The sequence below is a fragment of the Ambystoma mexicanum genome, chromosome 9 (genome assembly GCF_040938575.1).
Source record: "Ambystoma mexicanum isolate Mex_15411 chromosome 9, UKY_AmexF1_1, whole genome shotgun sequence".
NCBI classification, from domain to species: domain Eukaryota; kingdom Metazoa; phylum Chordata; class Amphibia; order Caudata; family Ambystomatidae; genus Ambystoma; species Ambystoma mexicanum.
In genome coordinates this window covers 977,796,181-977,822,357 of record NC_090931.1, presented here as the reverse complement: position 1 = coordinate 977,822,357, position 26,177 = coordinate 977,796,181, and the positions used below count along the sequence as shown (strand labels likewise).

At 45.0% G+C, this 26,177-nt stretch overlaps 1 protein-coding gene across 1 annotated transcript in view; it reads left to right on the top strand.

Moving 5' to 3' along the window:
• The window catches only part of SLC25A12 (solute carrier family 25 member 12), an 881,399-nt gene that overhangs the window by 733,653 nt on the left and 121,569 nt on the right, over window positions 1-26,177 (top strand). Inside the window, exon 11 of the mRNA XM_069616206.1 lies at window positions 18,428-18,580. Within this exon, the coding sequence (XP_069472307.1) occupies window positions 18,428-18,580 (153 nt within the window). The remainder of the gene's footprint in view (window positions 1-18,427; window positions 18,581-26,177) is intronic.

Below are 26,177 nucleotides of genomic sequence, written 5' to 3'. Positions count from 1 at the left end.
CTCCTAAAACTGCACAAACCCAATTATAATCATTGGATGCAGTGAGCCAGGTGGTTGTGTTTAAATATGTGTCCTGTGAGCCTGATTCACTTGCACATCTTTCAATTTCTCATTGTTCTCAAATTATGTAGGAAGGAACTTTTTTATTAATGCCTTCATGTTTCTTTTCTCCATTCCCTCGGGCAGGCCAAGCAAGCAAATAATATTGGGTCTAGACCTGTCCTCCAAATCGCTGACCTTAGCCGCTTGCCTTTTGACCATTCCTTGAAGTTCCTGCAGTTGCATTCACCCCAGATGTTTGATCTCTCAACTAACCATGTTCTGTCTTATTTGTGTCATTGATTTGTGAGTGAGTCAATCTTTCCAGAAATGCATTTATTGCCCTTCAATATAAGTTGCCGGACTACCTTGTTGGTGTGTTCACCTTGAGTTGTCATCATTCCTAGCTTGCTGTTCTCATTCGCAGTTTTTGCAATCCTCTAGAGAAGCTACTCATGATAGGACTTTTCCCAATTTCCAGGAATTTAGTACCTTCCTTCCCTCCTTTGGGTATTGGTGACACACCTGCTTTAATATTTCAATGCTTGACTCAGATGCACCCACTGCCACCGCTCTACTAGCCACAATAACAACAGCTCTATGGATGTGACAGACTGAGCCCAGTCAATTCCTCACTGGCGCCAATGTGCCTATTGCACCATTAGTTACTGTAAGCTGTTCTCAAGCAACATAGCCACCAATTCAACCCATCTGTGTCTCAACATTCTGCACCTTAACAGTACAATATAGCTCTGTTGTTCGGATACGCAATCTGTCTCGTCAACCCCTTTGGGGCACCGCGTCTCTTAGAGGAACCCAGACAGGTGTCGGTGGGATGCGAGAGGGGATAGAGAGGATCCCTATTCCCAGCGCAGATCACTGTGCTCCTAGCCCCACGAAGTGACCCGTGCTCTTGATGCAAATGAAATAACAGTGCCAGGCACCTGTGAAGACCCCTCCCTGTAACTCAGCTCCTTACTCCCCCACCCTCGGTCTCTGCAGAAGAGTTGCACCACCTCCCTCCCCCTCGCACTGTAGGGCCACACTGCTACTTCCTCAAATCCGGTCCTCTCTGTCGCATAGTTGACCATCCGTCTGAATCACCAAGCTGACAGCACACTCGGCTGAGTTAGACTGTTCACATAATGGATAGTGGGATACATCTCTTGGGCCTAAAGCGCACTTTCAAGTCTCGTCATGTTGAAGCTACCCTAAGGCTGCTTATTTATCAGCCATCTTGGTCCTCCTTCCGAGTGGAAAATAATTTTTAATGTGTTTATTTTGTTTCTGTTCAGACAAAAGTGAGTGTCATACAAAGCCCTTACACAAGTTTTAAAAGAGGAGAATGTTAGTGTACAAATATGTGCGATGTCTCACCTAAAATTCATTCAGAGTTACAATTGATATTTCATGTAGTAACTTATTACATATCACATTCTATTTATACAGAGACAGGAGAGTCTAGCTTAAGCATTGGTTGGGTAAAGCTCCCAATTACAAGAAGTATGCAAATGTAGAATTACACACACACACACACACACACACACACACACCCCACCACCTCCCTCCCCCGGAATACCAGCAGGAAAAACAAGTATAAAGGGAGTTCCTAGATTAAGTTATACGCTCCTCGTGTTCCGTCTTTGCAAGTTTCTTTGTAAAATGCGATTAACAGAAAACAGTGCTTGTTGGGTACACTCTCAGAAACTCAGATTCTGGTCTCAGCCCCTGTAAGCACATGAAGATCGTGATTGACCTCCTCTCAACCAATCAGAATGTTCAAAGCACATTCAATAACTACTGGTATTGACTGCATTCTCAACACTGTGACTTCAAAAGCAGACAGGGAAATCACAATGCAAGTTCCAGGAATGGGTTCTTTCAACAAACCCCTTCCTTTCTGGTAGGACGCTTTATCGCTGCAATATCCTATTTAACGGACCAGAGAGAAAGCGAAAACATTAACATATATTTTCACTTTTTTTCATACATAAAACAGTTTACTTTTACATAAGGTCTGGTGCATGCTCATGTTCAACACACTCCAATTTAACTAAGCTTACAGTTAAAATACTTACGAAGACAGTCTTGTTATTCAAACAGTACAAAATAAAAACAAATTTAATTTGATAACTTTGTCTATTTACTTTACTCATAATTAAAGTAAAATTTTTACTTCACCCCCAAAACTCCAAAACATGAATTGCTACTAGCTCTATGTGCTAATAGTCTTATATATCCCGGAAGGGGTCATTATCTCCTAGGATAATGACCCTTCCCCAATTTAGGGCCCAAAGTGAACGTTAATGACAATTCCCTCGGTTTATAAGGCTATAGTAAGATTGTGTGGTATAGTTAGTGCATACAAAATGTATTCCCGTTCACTGGTGTGTGGGAGGAATGATATCAAGTGCCAGGCAGGAGTGTTTCCACACCTGCACAAAGTTTCCCTTAAAGGGAATTTGGCCCATATCCTGTTCCAGCCAGGAATTTATTTTGGCATAACCTTTTTTATTTAAAGAGGTTTCAGCTTACATCTTTGAATGCCTTTCTTCCATTTGCATTATAGTTTTTGGAGGTTGGACACTTTTTCAGGCTACTTGAACCAACAGCCTGAGTGTGCTCCATATACTTCTGCTTGAACTGGCATTTTATTGGAAATAAAATACATTTCAACCTCAGGCACACTTCGCTGTTAAGGGTAGGCTCTGTGTTGGTAGTCCATTTAGTTGAGCATGATGTTGTGAAATTAATTTACCAGAGATAGCTCAGAGCAGTACCATCATAATTGCAGAATTTTGTGTCCCAGAGCTCTCGGGTCATCTGTCAATATTAGCTAAACCATCAATGGAGAGAAGTCGTTGAATTGAGACTCTGGCATACCACTTTCACATTCCCAATGGGATCAAGCACAAGAGTAGATTTCTCCCCGTAATGTAGGTCACAAAAACAAGTTGGAGGGAAAACGGCTGAGGAGAAACATGAGTGATTAATCTGTACAGAAACTTCAAAGAACAGGAAAATAAGCAGTCACAACCCAGTTTATGTTATCTTTTTAAAACTCACATGGGTGGCCTGAAAAGTCAAAGGCAGGTTAGGGTCACCGGCATCACCAAGTCAACCTTGGCCCTCCAAATCACAAATAGGAGTTAAATGGCCTACCACAGCCTGGATGCATAGTTCTTAAGGTAGCCAGCAGCAATCTCTGTTGTGCCGTGCCATGGACCTCTTGCATTGGGCCTTACCACCTCCACCAAGTACCAAGTACTACCTGAGGTGCTGAAGTGATGCAACATGACACACGGCCTTATCTGAGACAGAGCAGCACCCACATGCTCCAATCCTCCTCTGAAGCCACACCGCCGCACACCTTGAAACTGCCACAGCTGCCAGGTGGAGGTAGACTGCTAATGGAAAAGTGAATTAATTCCTTATACATTCCCTCAACTCAATTAATGGTTTCAAATGAAAGTTATTAAAGCTGTTTCAGTCAGGATTGGCATGCACAAATGGCTATGAACTCAAAGCTCCTGCATCCACCTGTTAACATATAACACAGTGTACATACAGTTTTGTAACCACGTAGTGTCATCACTTCCAAACATGATTCTCTAACCATAATCTTCATATTCCCGTGTTTTTTCAATATCCTTTACTTTTCCCAATACAAAAAAGCAATTTGAGAGAATTTTATGTGTATGCTTCTAAGATTGCACCAAAAGCCAAAAGGAGTAATAGTATGAAAGTTTGCCCCAGTATGAGGATAACTGCACTGCAGTAATTATTATGTTTCTCAAATCCTTCATGACGTTGATGGCGGCATGCATCCAATTATTAGTCTTGACTCATTTTCTTTTTCTAATTACTGTTGTGAATTGTCATGCAGTAGACTCATGCACTGAGCAACCCTAGATCGCCGTAGCTTCATATCAGCCACATAAAGGTCCACAGGAACAGAGTTGAGTCCTAGAGCATTTTCCTATCAATGAAATTGATGCCTACCTTCAGATTGGCCGGATGCACCCTTCTTCAGAGTGATGTGCGTTACAATCTCAGGTTAAGTCTTAGTATCTATTCAATAGTTACAATTCCTGCCTGTACTCTGGCAATGAGGTTATTCTCACTTAACCAATCTTGATTTCTGGACAGATAACCCGTTCCTAAGATATTCACTCACAGAGTTCTCAGGGAAATCAAGCAATAGTTGGTTAGGAAACTATTTGCTCACCTCAATAGGGATGAGGGGTCACCTAGTAGCAACTAAAGAATTTAAAATTGAGAAGTGAACCTGGCCCTATATCATGGTAGTATCAGGTCAGCCTAGGAGCATTTGCTGGTTATCTCTGTTTTTAGAACCCTCGAGCCCTCCAAAAATGAAGATGAAAAAAGGAAGGATGCATCCGTGCCATCTGTTTCACAACCCATGGAAGGGCTACCTTTTTGCTGATGTCTTCTGCATATAAGGTTGTGAAGTTCTTAAGAGCCTGAACTTCTCTGCCTGTCGGCCTAGCAATGACTTTCCTATTTTAGCCAGCGAGGCCTGCAGTGCTACTTATCCCTACAGCACTCCTTGCTGAACCAGCCACAGCTATGTTCTCTCTTCACAGTTGACTTAAAAAAGGAACACATAACTGTGATTTCAAGGCCTTTGCCTCCTACGCATATGGAATTATTTGAGGACTGGGGATCCCCACCTGTATAATTTAATCAAAAGGAAGTACCTTCTTCACTGTAGTAGGAACTACTTTTTCAGCATCGGACAGTTTCCACTTATCTGCAGATTTAAGGACATGTATGATCTGCATTCATCCCACCTCTGAGAGTCATGCAGGTCCCTCCAAAGGCTTAGTCAGATAGAGATAGCACCAAAGACTCTGAATCGTTCTTCATTTAGGTCCTGATCCAGACGTATGGGGAATGCTCTTTCTTGTGTGTGGATGCCTAATACTTCCAGTCTCAATTGCAGGTAACATCATATAAACTCATATAAACTCACAATGGAACACCAAAAGCTACGGTGGTGCAAGACCTTGCTACGTCTGTCAAAGGTTCATATTGTAACATTTTCCAACTATACAAAAGCACAAGGAAGGATAACTGAAATAAGGCAATTTATCTAAGGGGAGGTGGGGAGAGCTGTGGAGGAGGTTATGTTTACACATAAACACCACTGGCAGTCTCTTCATCCTGAGACTGAATCATTGTCTGACTTTGCTATCTTGTGCCATTGCATTTGGAACTACAGATGGTGACTTTTACCTTTGCTACCATGCTCCTGCTCCAGGTCATGCCATCTTCAATGGTATAAGATCTCCATCTCACTTGTATAATCTTTTTCCAGCATAAACCGAGTTATACATTTCACCATTTGTCTGGGGCCTATTACCCTTATCCTGTCCCCATGGAGAGCTCATTAATATTACACCCCATGTGTGGTGATCGTACTAGCTCTTCCCTTGCTTTTCTTTGATCCTCTCCGGGACTTTTCCCATGTACACCTCACTGGTGTTTCACTTCAGCGCCCAACCTAGGCTAAGCCTACAGCTAGGTTTTCTTGCATGCAAAAGGGTGATCGGTTTAATGTCTGTTGTAACATGCGAGGTAATGTCACTGTTGCCTTTTCTACCACAGCTGAAGTCACTGGCTGTCACCAATTGTACACTGCCATTATTGATCAACCTCATTACTTCTGCAAGACCGTTTGATAAGGGATTATATAAAGATGTCCTATGGTGTTTGATGCGGTGATCCTTCAGATAATCTCTCATTTGATGGAGCAGAATTGTACCCCTTTACCAATACCAAGAGTCTGGTGACACTTTCCGCTCTCACATATCCTTTCTAGGAATCTGGTGATCCTCTCTGTGGTGACTAAGGTGTACTCATTGACTTACGCTCACCCACACCTTGAAGTCTAAGCTACCATAACATTGATGTAAACAGGTGCGACCCCAAAGGCCTCAAAGTGTTTCATGATGTCTAAGGTAACATTATTACAGATCTTTTCTAAAGTCTTCACATTGATGTGGAATAAACAAGGCACATTCTGATATTTTACTTGTTTCGCAGGACCTACAATGAATCAAAATTTCCTCAACTGCTGAGCACATTCTGGCCACCAGTAGTGCTTTGTCTGCACTTGGTCATGCTGCGGCCAATGTGCTACTCATGAACTATATCAACTAGCTTCTTTCTCATCATGAGTGGTAAAAGTCTACTAACCCGCACAGTTAAGTTACCCACAGTTTATCTGACAGTTCTTGAAATACCTGGTTGAAGTCCAGAAGCTGCTTCTCAACCATGCATCATCCTTCCTTTTGCCAGTTGCTTCCTGGTCCTTGTTACTTTCTGCCAACTGCTCCTCCATGCCCATTGCTGGATGTGTGCCCTCTACCAGCTTTTCCTCAACATCTAGAACTCATAATCTCTCCACAACTTTATCTCCTTCCTCTGTTAGCAAGGGCAGGCAGTCTGCCACCATGTTGGGATCACCTGGGATGCATTGCATCTCAATATTAAACTCCATCGGTCTGAGCATCCATTCAGAGATGCAGGGTGATGCTGCAGACATGCCCTTGGTGGCGAACATGTGAATTAGCATTTCGTGGCACATCCTCAGTACTGTTGATAAACTTCAAATTGATATTCTGAAATACATTTGAGGAAATGGGTTGTTTCACGCATGTGCTAAATCCCTTATAAAAGTGAAATTGTAGATATTGCTGGTTCTTAGTATATGTGATGCTTTATTTCAGATATTAGGATTTCAAAATTGGGTTTGAGCCGACATGTGTTTCGACCACTCTGTTCTTTTTCACAGGTCATTTGATCCTACTCATATGTAATATGGTCGTATTCCATAATCTGTGTGTAATGTTGTTTCCATAATTGTACTTAGTAACCTGTAAGGTTCATGGATCTTCTCCTGAATTATATTGGGACCATATTCGGCCTTTAATCTCTCGCCGTTTACGTGTGTGTGATGTCCCCATACCCATTGACCTTGTTTATCAATGCTCTTGCCAAATCCCTCCTGCAAATACAAACAGATGCGCCATTGTTAACAAGGAATACACTAATATATTACTGTTCGCCGATGAGGCAGCTCTATTACCTACAACCCCGAAAGGTATAAGAAACGTGTTTACTGAATTTGCGTCCTTGAGCAGTAACATGCATCTAGTGATGAATGCATCAAAAGCAAAGATAACGGTATGTCATAGGAAAAGTAAAAAAACGCCAACTCCCATCCTTTGACCTAGCTCTTAAAAGAGTAAAAATAGAAAAGGTTGCTTTTTTATGATTATATGGGCATGTGGTTTAACAAGCCCCTCGATTGGACCCCTCATACCCAGAAATGTGCAACGATAATGAACAGGCGTTCTTTTATATTTTTCAAAAAAACGTTCGGGTTCAATAATTGATTCAGCATTAGAGGTTTACAAAGCCCAGACACAATCAGCGGCCCTGTATGCGGCAGAAATTTTGTGACATTCTGAGACAACAAAACTGAAGGTATCTTAAATACGGTTATTTTAAAAACTGCTAGGGGTACCTCTTAACCATAGCAGTTAATCTGGAAGTAGGTCAATCCAGGATAGACTATCATGCATATTTAAAACCACTGCAATTCTGGGTTAAGATATGGTCCAACGAAGAACTGTTGGTGTATAAGGGAGTATTGCAGGATATTCTTGAGAACAACCATAGTAAACCATGGGTATGGCTCCAGCATGTCAAGACTTTTATGATTAAGATTGGTTTAGGCTCCTTATGGCACAATCCTGAATTACTGGTTCGAGTTTACCTTGCAAAGCTAACTGTTTTTTTATTGGGATTGGGCAATACCAGCCAGGTTTTATAAAAATGAATGTAAGAGTTGTTTTCACACCTATATTAAAACTAAAATGGATCTAGGCGGCAAGAGATATCTCTCCTGGATCAAACCAATAGGTGCAAGGAATCTCTATGTTAATTACACTTGGGTATACCACCCTTAAAGTTTAAAACCAGAAACTGGGCAACTAATGTAAATTAGAGTTGCCCGATGTGAGGTGCTGATAGGGCAGATGAATACCATTTTCTTTTTTTCTGTGCAGTTCCGAGCCGACTCAGGAGAAAATGGCTTATTCTCACCTTAAAAGCAAATAACATTGATACTGTGTTAGGGCCTGTGGCGTTTAATGATAACAAAAAAAAATGTGCATCTAGAGTTTATACGATTTCCAGCTATTTAGTGCGAGTTTGGAATTGCCACAAAACACAATGGCGATCTGTGTTGTATTGTACTCGGACTGCTGTGTGTTGTAAATTGCTTTTATGGTTTCTTTTCACCGATATAAAGCTTGCATTCATTAATTCACTTTGGGACACAAAGCCTAAGCACAATTATGGAAATGATGTTAAACAAGGATTATGGAATACAACCATAATACATATGAGCAGGATCAAATTAGTCTTGATAAAGACTACAGTGGTCGAAACACATGTCGGCTGAAACCCAATTTTTAAATCTGAATATCTAAAATAAAGCATCACATATACTAAGAACCAGTAATGTCTACAAATTCACTAAGGGATTTTGCCCGTGTGTGAAGCAACCCATTTCCTCAAAGCTAATTTGTTGTTGTGTCGTAGTCACACTGGTTGCTTTCCGTGCCGCATTCCTTGATTTCTACTGACAGTCTTTGACGCGATAAAGAATTGTTTCACCCAGCGCAGCTCCACATCTGCCCACATTTCTTGAAACAATATTCTGAAATGCTTTATTCTCCTGTTAGCAGCCTAAGCAACCCTTTCAAAGGGGATGTTTCGATTCAGGCCCACACATATGTCTTGTTCCGAAAGCCGTGGAAAACATCTTTCTCATCAGGCTCTGGCCTAACCCTGCTCCTAAAGCATGGTTGCTCGCATCCACTGTTATATAGGTTTTGCTTTTCACATCGAACATTTTCAGCGACTGAGCTTTATTCACAGTGACTGCAAGGTCTCGGTCTGCTGGCATATTGGCTCATGGTGTGCACCAGGTAAATTACCGCTGGTAGCTTTGGCTTGCACTTCTCAATTTTCAATGTCAGTCCATTTTTCTTCATGATCCGTAATACTCCACGAAGCCTTGCACCATTTTCCACTTCTGTTTTGCCCATGATGACAATATGCTCATGGAAGAAATAGGTGCCTGGCATACACTCCAATAGCTCCTTTATGAGTCTTTGGATTATGGCAGCAGCCAACACAGGGTCTCGGGAGGATAGCTCAGGGGCAACGTGCTCGCCTTGGAAGCAAGATGACACAGAATACCACAGGTTCGATCCTCGGGTCCGCGCTTAGAAACCTCTGGGTATTAAGCATGTTATAAATAACCTATCTTGTCATGTCAAAAGGCTTGCAGGGATACCTGCACGCTCCTACGTTAATGACATAGGAGGTAAGATACTTACATTACTGATTCATCTATTGAGTACTTCCTTTTTGTAGCCGCCAATCAGGTGGCATATTATTTCTAGACAGTTTGTCCAGACGATCAGAGAAGGGCTGTCTGAAATCCTGATCTTGTCAGTAATCCATCACTGGGGAAATCCCCAAGGTTCACACTATGCTTACCACCAGAAGACTCAAGGTGCCTTCAAGGCCTGATTCATTGTGATCTGTGCATGCAGTTTTGTCTAAATCTGTGTGGTCAAAACTCAAGGGTTCTGATAAAGTTAATATTACTGGTGGTGGCACCGAGGCGGTGTGATCTCCGGTCCTGTTAGGTCCCCAATATGCAGACCTGCAATGGCTTACACTCTAAATACCAAGAGCTTAAGCACTCACAGTGGGCACAGTGCCATCTGTGATGAGGTCACCATTGAGGAGTAGATAGGGGGACCTAGGAAGCTCTGTGGTCCAGGGAAATCCATGTGCTATGTGGAGTAAGCCCTGGAGGTGGGGTAGTGTGAATCCCCAAGGGCATCTCTCATCCTCCACAGCCGTATGTGTTGGGGCCCCTGCGACAGAATCAGACACAAGAGAAAATGAAAGATTTGAACATATAGGCTGGACTTTCGGGGGCTGCAACATCTGAAATGCAGCTGACACGAACTTTAGATATCTGAGCTTGCAAGCAGCTTGCAAGCCCCTGACCTCTTTGTTATGAAGTGACTTCCAGGCTTTCTTAGTTACTTCTTAGGTTTATTACAGGAACTTAGATTGCAGTTACATAAAGATAAATAATAGAGAGTGTGGAATAGATCAGCACTGGCCCCATCACCCAGGCAGGGGAGCTCTAACTGCCTCAGTATGGAACCTTCAGATAAACATTCCACCATCCACACAGTGACACTCCATGTGACATCACAGGCTCACAGCAAGACAGCATTACCCAGACAGCTACTACATAACACATCTCCTTTCCTTACCAGACACACACACAAGGAGGTCACTACACAACACATCTCCTTTCCTTACTAGACACCCACACAGAAGGTAACTACACAACACATCTCCTTTCCTTACCAGACACACACACAGGAGGTCACTACACAACACATCTCCTTTCCTTACTAGACACCCACACAGGAGGTAACTACACAACACATCTCCTTTCCTCACCAGACACCCACACAGAAGGTCATTACACAACACATCTCCTTGCCTTACCAAACACACCCACACACAGGCAAAACAATAAAGAATTCCACATAGACGCAGCCTATCAGGTGTAACCAGATTAGTCAACACGGCCAAATACCACAGATCACCATGAGACACTGGCCAGACATCCCAAGCACATCTGCGTACCAGGCATTTGACTACTGATGACCTAAAGCAGAACTACAAGAGTACTATGCCAAACAGACTGTCTGGATAAACGCAGTCTTTGGCACAACAAAATATAGGAAAAATATCAAAAAAAACGAAGGCGCTACCTCCTATAAATATCTGTGGGAACATTCAACGCGACACTAATCTACTAAGTTTCTATCCCTACTCCATACTAGCAGAGGCGCTACCTCTCGCACAACAGATGTTCCACACGCTGGAGGCGCTACCTCCCTCGCGTACACTAGGATCCATGCTCACCGGAGGCGCTACCTCTCTTCAATACAATCCTTAGCATACGCACCGGAGGCGCTACCTCCTTCAAACGCCCTGGTGGCGCACATCAGAGGCGCTACCTCACTTCAGCACTTATTTTTCTACATTAACCGGAGGCGCTACCTCCCTCAAATACCCATTAGAGCCACACTCACCAGAGGCGCTACCTCTCTCACTCGTGACCCAGCTACCAGAGGCGCTACCTCTAAGTACTCTACAATGTTACTCAAACCAAAGGCGCTACCTCATCTTCATACCAATCGTGACATGCACATCAGAGGCGCTACCTCTCATTATACCCACATCGGAGGCGCTACCTCCTGTTATAACTACATCGACACGCACACCAAAGGCGCTACCTCAAAGTGGTGGCCTGCCTCATTTTACCTTCATCCGCTTCTTTGTGCATCCATTACTACAGTCAACCTTAACACCGGCATAAAACGTTTTGCACTACACAACTATAGAATGCATTTTTGTGACTGTAGTACAATGTAAATAAAACTTATAACTGTAGAACAACATACATTTCAACATTTTAGTCCCATAATGGAAGACCTTAAACGCAATGGAATGACTGTAGGTCTGATGAAATTGCACTCGAAACTGTTGAACGTTATAGTTTTAACACCCTTTTTTTTTTCTAGAAGTCCATGTTGCAATTTGCAACGTACCCTAAAATGCCTCAAAGGGTTAATTACTAACTCTCTCTAACACACTAACGTCACCTCCTAATGTCTTCCTAGGAAATTACTGATTCCTGCCAGCTCATTATGACAGTCAGATAGTAGTCCATACAAGTACTTCCTGTAAATCCTCAAGAAGATTAAGCTCATAAATCGCATACTGATGAGCTTCCATTCTCGTTACATTCATCCACTACTGTACCCCGCATCCACCCACATTCTTTAGTACCACACCCCATCCACTGTGCAATAAAACTGCATCTACACATGAACATAGAGTGCCTTAAAAGGATACACAAAGTTCAGATACACAAAGTTCCCATAACAAACAGGATTCTCCCTCCAAACCTGATACATCGACGCTGCACACTCAACCGTCCCTCTGTTTTCGTTGGAGCTGCAATACCAGGGCGGTCCACCTTCCTCCGAAGCACCTTCTTCCCCGTCCGTTTTCCTTTCACATCGCACGTCCAGCGTAACCCAACGGTGTCCATTTAAATGTAATTCCTCTTCGGCAACGTTCCATGCACTTCTCGGCTTCCACTTCTCTTCCGGCTTCTTCCGCGTCGCACGTCCGGCGTAACACAATGTCAATACCAGGGCGGTCCACCTTCCTCCGAAGCACCTTCTTCCCCGTCCGTTTTTCTTCCATGTCGCACGTCCAGCGTAATCCAACGGTGTCCATTTAAATGTACTTCCTCTTCGGCAACGCTCCATGCAGTTCTCGGCTTTCACTTCTCTTCCTGCTTCCCACGTCGCGCCACGTAAACAAAGGTCCATTCCTCAAACTTTATGCAGGCCTTAATTTACGGCGTTGTTGATTATCATACGCACAGCGTCACACAGTTCGCCAACATTCCGAGTGCAGCAGCTGCACGCTCATGCCATCGGACTGGCATTCCAGTCTCCGCCATCACCGGCTGCCCTCTATGTGACGTCATCAGTCACACCCTTGCCTCGGAGCGCACCTGATCTCCATCTCCCAACCGTCACATGGCTGCCACATTAGCCAGTCACCGAGGTACCCGTCACTACCAAGTACCAAATGAGACGTGTCCGTACGTTTATACAAAAGGCATCATTTTGGCTGTGTGCTGCTTGCCACAGTAGCCAGTCACCGAGGTACCCGTCACTGCCAAGTACCAAATGAAACGTGTCCGTACGTTTATTCAAAAGGCATCATTTTGGCTGTGTGCTGCTTGCAGGATCACCATAAATTAATCTTCAGAATCCATTTTAAGCCACGCTTAAGGATACTCTTCCCTCACTTCATATCCTCTTACCCCTGGAACACAGTATAGTGCAAGTCTCACTTTAAGGGGCACATTTTCTCCTATCACCAGAGGAATGCAGTTTTCCTTTCATCTTATGACCCAACTTCTCTCTTCAGCCCCCCTTGGACCTAGCTCTCTCTCCTCCTTGTGGGCTGGTGATCCCTCAGGATATAGGGCTTTCTTCCTCCTCCCTTCCTTAGCCCTGGGTGATAGGCCTTATTTGCTCCTCCCCCTGGGGCCCTGGGTGATGGGTCTTACTTGTCTTTGGGGGCAGTGCTGTCCTTTACTTTGTCCGCCTCTCTCCTGCACCCCCCGCAGCAGGCTCCTTCAGTCTTCAGCTTCTCCTTCTTGTGCGCAGGTTACTCTCGCATCCCATCCTCGTCGCCATTGTTATGAAGTGGCTTCCAGGCTTTCTTAGTTACTTCTTAGGTTTATTACAGGAACTTAGATTGCAGTTACATAAAGATAAATAATAGAGAGTGTGGAATAGATCAGCACTGGCCCCATCACCCAGGCAGGGGAGCTCTAACTGCCTCAGTATGGAACCTTCAGATAAACATTCCACCATCCACACAGTGACACTCCATGTGACATCACAGGCTCACAGCAAGACAGCATTACCCAGACAGCTACTACATAACACATCTCCTTTCCTTACCAGACACACACACAAGGAGGTCACTACACAACACATCTCCTTTCCTTACTAGACACCCACATAAATGCTCACCATAATTCCCAAAGTGTTGGGGGGACATGCAGCTTGTGAACCGCACACACAGGGAAAGCCGGGGGGATGGTGGTCAGTAGGGCAACAGGGAGCTGTCTGCCTAAGCTTAACTGCTGCCACAAAACCTCTGCCTGATTTCAAAATGGCAGCGAAGGCTTGAAGCCCTCGTTCAGTCCTCCTTGGGATAATCAAGCCATTCTTGAGCACAACAGTCAGAGGGAGCAACAACATCTGATAACAAGGATGATTTGGAGAAGGAAAGCACTTGATAGGGAGGTGGAACCATGACAGACTGGTTAATTCTGTACCCAAGAGGTGGAGAGGAAATTACCCAACCAATCCCAGGCAGTAATGGTTTAATCGGGAGTAGTTAAATGTTATAAAGGGAAACTTTGCCTAGGAAACTAAAATAGGTCCTCTTTAATTAGGAGTGTGCTCCTGTTTTGGTATACTTCCATTCTGACACTGTTACAAAATATATTCCTCTGTGGTCTAGTTGCTGGCCTACTGACCCTGTAGAAATGCACTCAAACTGTATGCCAAATGGCGAAGCCCAAGGAGTGAGAATAACCCGTAAGAGGAGCACTTGACTTCTTGCTTAGGTGGTACAGAGGTTTTGTCAATATGGGACGCACTGATGTTTTGTTCCGCTCACCTCCCGTTCTCTTGTTCTGCCCAAGAGTTCCCCCAACCTATCCTGTAACTGAAGGTTTTAAACTGATGTTTTGTTCCGCTCACCTCCCGTTCTCTTGTTCTGCCCAAGAGTTCCCCCAACCTATCCTGTAACTGAAGGTTTTAAACTTTCCTCTTGGGAGTGCCGAGAGCCATGGCATATCACAGGCGTATGTCCAGATATCAGTGCCAGCATCAGCACATGTCGCTGTTCGTGGATGATACAAGACAAGGGATGCTTTCACCTCACTGCCGCTCATTTTCCAAGTCTAGGCAAATTGCATGGAGTGTCCCAGTTCCATTTCTGGAGCATCATTTTGACCAACAGCGTAAGTTCTGCTTCTTTTGAATATGCATCTCATGCAGCATCACCTGACATAATAAACATATTTAGGACCCTCATCTATTACCTTCAGATCAAGGGTGGAACCAAGGACAAGTGCTTCCTTCAGCCACATGGGGTACAAGCACAGGAGATTTATGATCTCTGGTGATTGGATGTTGTCTCAAGCATTGGGCATTGAGAGGAACTGTTGTGTGCATTACAAGTCGCTTTCTCCATCGGATACCAACAGGTGTCATGGTTGTTGAGATGGCGATTTCCAAAGGGCTGCTCCTTGCCTTCAGAGTGCCGGCCTTAGCAGTGTCAGTTGCAGCTCGTGGGGGTAAGCAGGAGCCCCCCTGGGAAAGGTCGGCCGGGTTTGATGTCTTTTTATTCCCTGCGTGAAGCGCTGCAGTGTGTTCTAGGAAACCTTCATAACCACGCAGTTGTTGGTCAGCCGTGGTCGAGGGAGGAACTCCATGGTATGTTATTATGATGACATTTGCCACTAGTGAGTGCCATGGCAGGGCAGGGTAGGGATTTTACTGCAAGAGCTGGCCTGCTTCTATTAATTTCCTACTCATAGTTCCCTATTTAGTACAACTGCTTTTTGGTTGGTATTCTTCTCGTGATCTGGACTTTTATCTAAATATGTTATCTTATGCCAGGTGCATACCGCGCACCGCTACCACCCAAGGGCAGTCACCAGGTGCAATATGATGTCATATAGTACCGTGTGTTGTATGTCCTTGGCATATGTTTGAATGAAGGGGTGTATTTGGTGCCAATCAAGTGAATGAGCGCATTCAGCGTTTTGAGTAATACTCAAAACTACACGGACATGTTGCAAGGAATGCTCATGTGAACGAGCTGTGCAATGGTGCTTGTTCTTGTAGAAATTCGGTATTTCAAACTCCAAAGTTACATTGAAAAAAAGAAATAAGCATTTTAAAGCTTTTGTGAATTGTGACTTCACATTCACGCTCTTTGTGTAATGTATTCATGAATTGTATTGTTGTTCATATCCCGGCGCCTGGGCTGTGCAAGGAAGCTCCAGCGCGTGCTTTCTGTTCATTGCAACGTTGCCCTTTCAGGCCATCCGCCTCAGAAGACAAAGTGCCTCTCTCGCCTCAGGCGAGACCAGACTTGCAAGGTAGACAGAGCAGTGTGTCAGTGGCTCCCTTCCCAACCCCTATGACGGCACGTGTGGTGAGGCTGGAGACGGTAAACTCTGCTTGCGTGTCTGGTACACGCCACACGCCATTGTGTCACCAACTGTAATCCAGGTGGCAAAACCATGTGGCGCTGTTTCTAACCTGGCTGGTATTTTAACAACGTTGTTGTTGACTTTTCTCCAGCGGAACGTGTCTGCACATGGCTCATTTTAAAACACTGTAAATAATTAGGAAAGCATATTTTAACTCTTTTACCCTACTTTACTTTCCTGCATATTGCTGGAGAAGGTCTAACATATTCATATTCAGATGACCTGAAGTTTGATCAAAATCCCCACAATTCGTAGCAGGGCTAACCTCTACTGTGGCCCTCCCACCCCAAACATCATACCCACATTAGCTTACCAAATAGACCACACAGACAATATTATACTGGAAAAACAGATCACATTTGTTGGAGTCAACAAAAATGGTCTGTCCCAGCTTCCTTCAGCGTAAATGACCTACAACACCTTTCCAGTGGCCCTTTCCAATTCCCGGGCTTTCACCATTAATCATGGTGCTTATTGTCCTTGGGTGAACCTGTCACTTCCAGTTATTTCCTGGTGGACGGCTGCCTCTGGTTGGTTTTTACTGCCAGTCCAGTCAGTCTCCCATGCCCTTCCATGGAGGAATAACCCCGGGTCTACTGGATTCAGTTGTCGAGGAGTCTCAACTGTCCGTAAGGGTGTCAGTGCCTCTCTAACCCCAACCTGGCTCGTGCGGCTAGTGGGTAATACTTGCGGCCGGAACCCAAGCGTGACTCCTCCAGTAACTCTGCCTGTGACAGAAAAAAGAAAGTTAGGAACAAACTAACATTACCTAAGAACCTAGAAAATCGTTAATAACTAATATGAAATCATCACCTTCCTTACATTTAAACAGAGCTTTCACCCCCTCGTAACTTCTTCATTCGAAAACAACCCATCCCATAGCTGCTCAAACCCGCAAAGCATCTGAAACCTGTACAGATTCCCACTGGGTACTGGGTGACCGGGATTTAGTTTGGGGCTCCAAAGAGGCAGAGTCTCTGCAGTCGCTGACCTTATCCCCACAGGCCCAGAGCCGGTTCTGGCCAGCTCAGGAGTACACCCCTTCCGCTTCCCTCAGGAGAGGTGAGGGGACCATTAAACTAGGGGTGGGGCAAGAGGGGCGGACCGCTATGCCGGCTGTCCCTTTAGCTCCCCCTGCGTGGGATGGCCATCTGCTTAGCGGGGATAACCCCTACTGTGACCCCCACCCCAAACATCATACCCACATTAGCTTACCAAATAGACCACAGAGACAATATTATATTGGAAAAACAGATCACATTCATGGGAGTCAACAAAAATGGGAGATCCCAGCCTCCTTCAGCGTCAATTGCCTACAACACCTTTCAGGTGGCCCTTTCCATTTCCCAGGCTTTCTCCATTACTTTTAGTGCTTATTGTCCTCGGGTGACCCTGTGACTTCCTTTTATTTCCTGCTGGATGACTGCCTCTGGTTGGTTTTTACTGTCAGTCTCCCACGCCCTTGCATGGAGTGAATAAACCTGGGTCCACAGCATTCAGTTGTCTAGGAGTGTCAACTGTCCGTAATGGTGTCAGTGCCGTCTAACCCCAACCTGGCTCGTGCAGCCAGCGTGTAATATTGAATGGAGGATAGCACAGGGGCAACGTGCTGGTCTTGGAAGCAAGATGACGCAGAGCAACAGAGGTTCGAACCTCGGATCCGCGCGTAGAAACCTAATTTAGGTATGGTATTAGGCACGTTAAGTAAATAAATAAATACTCACAGGACTGCAGCGTGACTCCTCCCTGCCTAGGACCACCCAGTAATTCTGCCATACTTTAGAGGGGGGGCTTGCTAACCCCAGTTCCGCCAATCCCTATTCCCTAATACTCACCATGTAATCCTACACGCAGCCAGCCTTCCTAAGAGCTGCAAAGACGTCCAGTAGAAAAACGTTATGCTCTGCATCTGACAGGTGTACCCCATCGTCGACAAAGTGCACTGGGTCTTTCTCACAAAGCATCCTAACGCATGGCCCCTGAGCTACCCTCCTGGCCCAGTTAGGAAAGCATATTTGAACTCTATTAAAATACTTTACTTTACTTAATATTGCTGGAGAGTGGCTAACTTATATTCATATTCAGATGCCGCACAATTCATTACTGCTTCGTTACTGCTTGTTTGGACCCTTTTAGTGCCCCCAGGATGTGTGTATGCCTCCTAATTCATGAAGGGAACGTCAAGTGTACCAAGAAACGTAGCCTTGTTAACCATCCAATGGAGGATATTAGAGTGTGCTTGAATTTACAGTAGGTAGCGTAGATCCTCAGCTGTGTTTCTTGACATCCTAGTTCCATTGCTGGTGACTTATGCTGCTTAGTCCAAAAGCTTATGATCTGGTATCTGTTTCTTCCTAGCTGTGGGCGCAACGGCTGTGTACCCGATTGACCTGGTCAAGACGCGCATGCAGAATCAGCGCTCCTCCTTTGTGGGAGAGCTGATGTACAAGAACAGCTTCGACTGTGCGAAGAAGGTCTTACGCTATGAAGGATTTTTTGGTCTTTACAGAGGTAAGGGATGTTATGTTTGATGATTTCTTAAGTGTGACCTTAGGTTGAAATGGAAACAGTTTTTATGTAGATAAAGCAGTTATTCTTACTTCTAACAGTTTACTCATGTTTTGAAATCTTTTTTGGATCATTTTGCTTGATAGGTAAACAGGAAAGTGTTCAGATCTTTTCCAAAGGTGATGTGGTTTTCTCATTGATTCAGGTACGGAGTTCCATTAGGGATGACCCCAGGAAGGAAGCAAGCCAGAACAGAGAGATTGTACGTGAAAGAGTGTAGGTGTTGGTAGAGTGTTTATGGAACTTGTTCTGAAGGTAGGGTGAGGGGTCCATTAGACGGCCTTGTGCACTGTAGGCAGAGTTCCTGAAAGAAGCCATGAAATGGGTCTCAGCACTTCAACATGCCCTTCTTGACTTGTCTACCAGAGAAGCCAGGACACCTCTCCTTCCTATGTCCCCCGCCTCCAAGAACAGGTTTATCCAGTTTAGGTTTTATCGATAGAGCAAGGTTAAGAGGTTTTCGCATCTTTGCCTTGTGCTCTACCAGTCGTTTGATCAAGGGTATCTTCAGTGTCCACTGCTTTTGGTATCACACCACTTTGGAGAACTCCAACTAAAGCCCTCTTCACACTGAGCACAGCATGAAGGCAATTTCATTGTCCAAATATATGCAAACTAGTCATGATGGTATTCAGGTTGACTGTCCTGCATCCTTTGCATATAGAAGATTAAACAATTAACCACCAGTATTAATTTTTCAGAGTCCAACTTAAAACAAGTAGATGTTCTTGTACTTTTGGTGCCATCCCTTTAAGTGTTTTTCTGTTCGCACCACCAGATAAATATTAATAAAAGTGTACATGTGAGCTGGCTTCAGCCTGATAGCATCAGGTCATAACTGGGTCGTTAACATGCAAGCTGGCTTCAGCCTGACAGCATCAAGTCATAACTGGGTCATTTACATGCAAGCTGGCTTCAGCCGGATAGCATCAAGTCATAACTCGGTCGTTTACATGCGAGATGGCTTCAGCCGGAGAGCATCAAGTCATAACTGGGTCGTTTACATGCAAGCTGGCTTGAGCCGGACAGCATCGAGTCATAACTGTGTCGTTTAAATGTGAGCGGACTTCAGCCGGACAGCATCAAGTTATAACTGGGTCGTTTACATGCGAGCTGGCTTCAGCCTGACAGCATCAAGTCATAACTAGGTCATTTACATGCGAGCTGGCTTCAGCCGGATAGCATCAAGTCATAACTGGGTCATTTACTTGCGAGCCGGCTTCAGCTGGAGAGCATCAAGTCAAAACTGGGTCATTTACATGCGAGCTGGCTTAAGCCGGATAACATCAAGTCATAACTGGGTCGTTTACATGTGAGCTGGCCAGCCTGAGAGCATCAAGTCATAACAAGGTTGTTTACATACGAGATGGCTTCAGCCGGAGAGCATCAAGTCATAACTGGGTCATTTACATGCGAGCTGGCTTCAGCCGGATAGCATAAAGTCATAACTGGGTCATTTACTTGCGAGCCGGCTTCAGCCGGATAGCATCAAGTCATAACTGGGTTGTTTACATGCGAGCCGGCTTCACCCGGAGAGCATCAAGTCATAACTGGGTCATTTACATGCGAGCTGGCTTTAGCCGGATAACATCAAGTCATAACTAGGTCGTTTACATGCAAGCAGGCTTAAGACGGTTAACATCAAGTCATAACTGGGTCATTTACATGCGAGCTGGCTTAAGCCAGAAAACATCAAGTCATAACTGGGTCGTTTACATGCGAGCTGGCTTCAGCCTGACAGCATGAAGTCATAACTGGGTTGTTTACATGAGAGCTGGCTTCAGCCAGATAGCATCAAGTCATTACTGGGTCATTTAAATGCGAGCTGGCTTAAACCGGAAAACATCAAGTCATAACTGGGTCGTTTACATGCGAGCTGGCTTCAGCCTGACAGCATGAAGTCATAACTGGGTCATTTACATGCGAGCTGGCTTAAGCCGGAAAACATCAAGTCATAACTGGGTCGTTTACATGCGAGCTGGCTTCAGCCTGACAGCATGAAGTCATAACTGGGTTGTTTACATGAGAGCTGGCCTCAGCCAGATAGCATCAAGTCATTACTGGGTCATTTAAATGCGAGCTGGCTTAAACCGGAAAACATCAAGTCATAACTGGGTCGTTTACATGCGAGCTGGCTTCAGCCTGACAGCATGAAGTCATAACTGGGTTTTTTACATGAGAGCTGGCTTCAGCCAGATAGCATAAAGTCATAACTGGGTCATTTACATGCGAGCCGGCTTCAGCTGGAGAGCATCAAGTCATAACTGGGTCATTTACATGCTAGCCGGCTTCAGCCAGACAGCATCAAGTCATAACTGGGTCATTTAAATGCGAGCTGGCTTCAGCCTGACAGCATCAAATCATAACTAAGTCGTTTACATGCAAGCTGGCTTGAGCCGGATAGCATCAAGTCATAACTGGGTCGTTTACATGCAAGCTGGCTTCAGCCAGATAGCATCAAGTCATAACTGGGTTGTTTACATGAGAGCTGGCTTAAGACGGTTAACATCAAGTCATAACTGGGTCGTTTACATGTGAGCTGGCCAGCCTGAGAGCATCAAGTCATAACAAGGTCGTTTACATACGAGATGGCTTCAGCCGGAGAGCATCAAGTCATAACTGGGTCATTTACATGCGTGCTGGCTTAAGCCGGATAACATCAAGTCATAACTGGGTCGTTTACATGTGAGCTGGCCAGCCTGAGAGCATCAAGTCATAACAAGGTCGTTTACATACGAGATGGCTTCAGCCGGAGAGCATCAAGTCATAACTGGGTCATTTACATGCGAGCTGGCTTCAGCCGGATAGCATCAAGTCATAACTGGGTCATTTACTTGCGGGCCGGCTTCAGCCGGATAGCATCAAGTCATAACTGGGTTGTTTACATGCGAACCGGCTTCAGCCGGAGAGCATCAAGTCATAACTGGGTCATTTACATGCGAGCTGGCTTTAGCCGGATAACATCAAGTCATAACTAGGTCGTTTACATGCAAGCAGGCTTAAGACGGTTAACATCAAGTCATAACTGGGTCATTTACATGCGAGCTGGCTTAAGCCAGAAAACATGAAGTCATAACTGGGTCATTTACATGCGAGCTGGTTTCAGCCTGACAGCATGAAGTCATAACTGGGTTGTTTACATGAGAGCTGGCTTCAGCCAGATAGCATCAAGTCATTACTGGGTCATTTAAATGCGAGCTGGCTTAAACCGGAAAACATCAAGTCATAACTGGGTCGTTTACATGCGAGCTGGCTTCAGCCTGACAGCATGAAGTCATAACTGGGTCATTTATATGCGAGCTGGCTTAAGCCGGAAAACATCAAGTCATAACTGGGTCGTTTACATGCGAGCTGGCTTCAGCCTGACAGCATGAAGTCATAACTGGGTTGTTTACATGAGAGCTGGCCTCAGCCAGATAGCATCAAGTCATTACTGGGTCATTTAAATGCGAGCTGGCTTAAACCGGAAAACATCAAGTCATTACTGGGTCGTTTACATGCGAGCTGGCTTCAGCCTGACAGCATGAAGTCATAACTGGGTTGTTTACATGAGAGCTGGCTTCAGCCAGATAGCATAAAGTCATAACTGGGTCATTTACATGCGAGCCGGCTTCAGCTGGAGAGCATCAAGTCATAACTGGGTCATTTACATGCTATCCGGCTTCAGCCAGACAGCATCAAGTCATAACTGGGTCATTTAAATGCGAGCTGGCTTCAGCCTCACAGCATCAAATCATAACTAAGTCGTTTACATGCAAGCTGGCTTGAGCCGGATAGCATCAAGTCATAACTGGGTCGTTTACATGCAAGCTGGCTTCAGCCAGATAGCATCAAGTCATAACTGGGTTGTTTACATGAGAGCTGGCTTAAGACGGTTAACATCAAGTCATATCTGGGTCATTTACATGCGAGCCGGCTTCAGCCGAACAGCATCAAGTCATAACTGGGTCATTTACATGCGAGCTGGCTTAAGCTAGATAACATCAAGTCATAACTGGGTCGTTTACATGCGAGCTGGCCAGCCTGACAGCATCAAGTCATAACTGGGTCGTTTACATGAGAGCAGGCTTAAGACTGTTAACATCAAGTCATAACCGGGTCATTTACATGCTAGCCGGCTTCAGCCGGACAGCATCAAGTCATAACTGGGTCATTTACATGCGAGCTGGCTTAAGCCGGATAACATCAAGTCATAACTGGGTCATTAACATGCGAGCTGGCTTCAGCCTGACAGCATCAAGTCATAACTGGGTTGTTTACATGAGAGCTGGCTTCAGCCAGATAACATCAAGTCATAACTGGGTCGTTTACATGCAAGCTGGCAAGCCTGACAGCATCAAGTCATAACTGGGTCGTTTACATGAGAGCAGGCTTAAAATGGTTAACATCAAGTCATAACTGGGTCATTTACATGCTAGCCGGCTTCAGCCGGACAGCATCAAGTCATAACTGGGTCATTTACATGCGAGCTGGCTTAAGCCGGATAACATCAAGTCATAACTGGGTCGTTTACATGCGAGATGGCTTCAGCCTGACAGCATCAAGACATAACTAACTGTGTTGTTTACATGAGAGCTGGCTTCAGCCAGATAGCATCAAGTCATAACTGGGTCATTTACATGCGAGCCGGCTTCAGTCGGACAGCACAAAGTCATAACTGGGTCATTTACATGCGAGCTGGCTTAAGCCGGATAACATCAAGTCATAACTGGGATATTTACATGCAAGCTGGCTTTTAGCCTGAGAGCATCAAGTCATAGTGGGTTGTATGCCGGATATCATCAAGTCATAACTGGGTCATTTACATGTGAGCTGGCTTCAGCCAGATAGCATCAAGTCACAACCGGGTTGTTTACATGCACACTGGCTTCAGCCGGAAAACATCAAGTCATAACTAGGTCGTTTACTTGCCAGCAGGCTTAAGACGGTTAACATCAAGCCATAACTGGGTCATTTACATGCGAGCTGGCTTAAGCCGGAAAACATCAAGTCATAACTGGGTCGTTTACATGCGAGCTGGCTTCAGCCTGACAGCATGAAGTCATAACTGGGTTGTTTACATGCAAGCTGGCTTCAGCCAGATAGCATCAAGTCATGACTGGGTCATTTAAATGCGAGCTGGCTTAAGCCGGAAAACATCAAGTCATAACGGGGTCGTTTACATGCGAGCTGGCTTCAGCCTGACAGCATGAAGTCATAACTGGGTTGTTTACATGAGAGCTGGCTTCAGCCAGATAGCATCAAGTCATAACTGGGTCATTTACATGCGAGCCGGCTTCAGCTGGAGAGCATCAAGTCATAACTGGGTCATTTACATGCGAGCTGGCTTAAGCCGGATAACATCAAGTCATAACTGGGTCGTTTACATGCGAGCTGGCTTCAGCCTCACAGCATCAAGTCATAACTAGGTCATTTACATGCGAGCTGGCTTGAGCCGGATAGCATCAAGTCATAACTGGGTTGTTTACATGCAAGCTGGCTTCAGCCAGACAGCATCAAGTCATAACTGGGTTGTTTACATGCGAGCTGGCTTCAGCCGGAGAGCATCAAGTCATAACTGGGTCATTTACATGCGAGCTGGCTTCAGCCGGATAGCATAAAGTCATAACTGGGTCATTTACTTGCGAGCCGGCTTCAGCCGGATAGCATCAAGTCATAACTGGGTTGTTTACATGCGAGCCGGCTTCACCCGGAGAGCATCAAGTCATAACTGGGTCATTTACATGCGAGCTGGCTTTAGCCGGATAACATCAAGTCATAACTAGGTCGTTTACATGCAAGCAGGCTTAAGACGGTTAACATCAAGTCATAACTGGGTCATTTACATGCGAGCTGGCTTAAGCCAGAAAACATCAAGTCATAACTGGGTCGTTTACATGCGAGCTGGCTTCAGCCTGACAGCATGAAGTCATAACTGGGTTGTTTACATGAGAGCTGGCTTCAGCCAGATAGCATCAAGTCATTACTGGGTCATTTAAATGCGAGCTGGCTTAAACCGGAAAACATCAAGTCATAACTGGGTCGTTTACATGCGAGCTGGCTTCAGCCTGACAGCATGAAGTCATAACTGGGTCATTTACATGCGAGCTGGCTTAAGCCGGAAAACATCAAGTCATAACTGGGTCGTTTACATGCGAGCTGGCTTCAGCCTGACAGCATGAAGTCATAACTGGGTTGTTTACATGAGAGCTGGCCTCAGCCAGATAGCATCAAGTCATTACTGGGTCATTTAAATGCGAGCTGGCTTAAACCGGAAAACATCAAGTCATAACTGGGTCGTTTACATGCGAGCTGGCTTCAGCCTGACAGCATGAAGTCATAACTGGGTTTTTTACATGAGAGCTGGCTTCAGCCAGATAGCATAAAGTCATAACTGGGTCATTTACATGCGAGCCGGCTTCAGCTGGAGAGCATCAAGTCATAACTGGGTCATTTACATGCTAGCCGGCTTCAGCCAGACAGCATCAAGTCATAACTGGGTCATTTAAATGCGAGCTGGCTTCAGCCTGACAGCATCAAATCATAACTAAGTCGTTTACATGCAAGCTGGCTTGAGCCGGATAGCATCAAGTCATAACTGGGTCGTTTACATGCAAGCTGGCTTCAGCCAGATAGCATCAAGTCATAACTGGGTTGTTTACATGAGAGCTGGCTTAAGACGGTTAACATCAAGTCATAACTGGGTCGTTTACATGTGAGCTGGCCAGCCTGAGAGCATCAAGTCATAACAAGGTCGTTTACATACGAGATGGCTTCAGCCGGAGAGCATCAAGTCATAACTGGGTCATTTACATGCGTGCTGGCTTAAGCCGGATAACATCAAGTCATAACTGGGTCGTTTACATGTGAGCTGGCCAGCCTGAGAGCATCAAGTCATAACAAGGTCGTTTACATACGAGATGGCTTCAGCCGGAGAGCATCAAGTCATAACTGGGTCATTTACATGCGAGCTGGCTTCAGCCGGATAGCATCAAGTCATAACTGGGTCATTTACTTGCGGGCCGGCTTCAGCCGGATAGCATCAAGTCATAACTGGGTTGTTTACATGCGAACCGGCTTCAGCCGGAGAGCATCAAGTCATAACTGGGTCATTTACATGCGAGCTGGCTTTAGCCGGATAACATCAAGTCATAACTAGGTCGTTTACATGCAAGCAGGCTTAAGACGGTTAACATCAAGTCATAACTGGGTCATTTACATGCGAGCTGGCTTAAGCCAGAAAACATGAAGTCATAACTGGGTCATTTACATGCGAGCTGGTTTCAGCCTGACAGCATGAAGTCATAACTGGGTTGTTTACATGAGAGCTGGCTTCAGCCAGATAGCATCAAGTCATTACTGGGTCATTTAAATGCGAGCTGGCTTAAACCGGAAAACATCAAGTCATAACTGGGTCGTTTACATGCGAGCTGGCTTCAGCCTGACAGCATGAAGTCATAACTGGGTCATTTATATGCGAGCTGGCTTAAGCCGGAAAACATCAAGTCATAACTGGGTCGTTTACATGCGAGCTGGCTTCAGCCTGACAGCATGAAGTCAT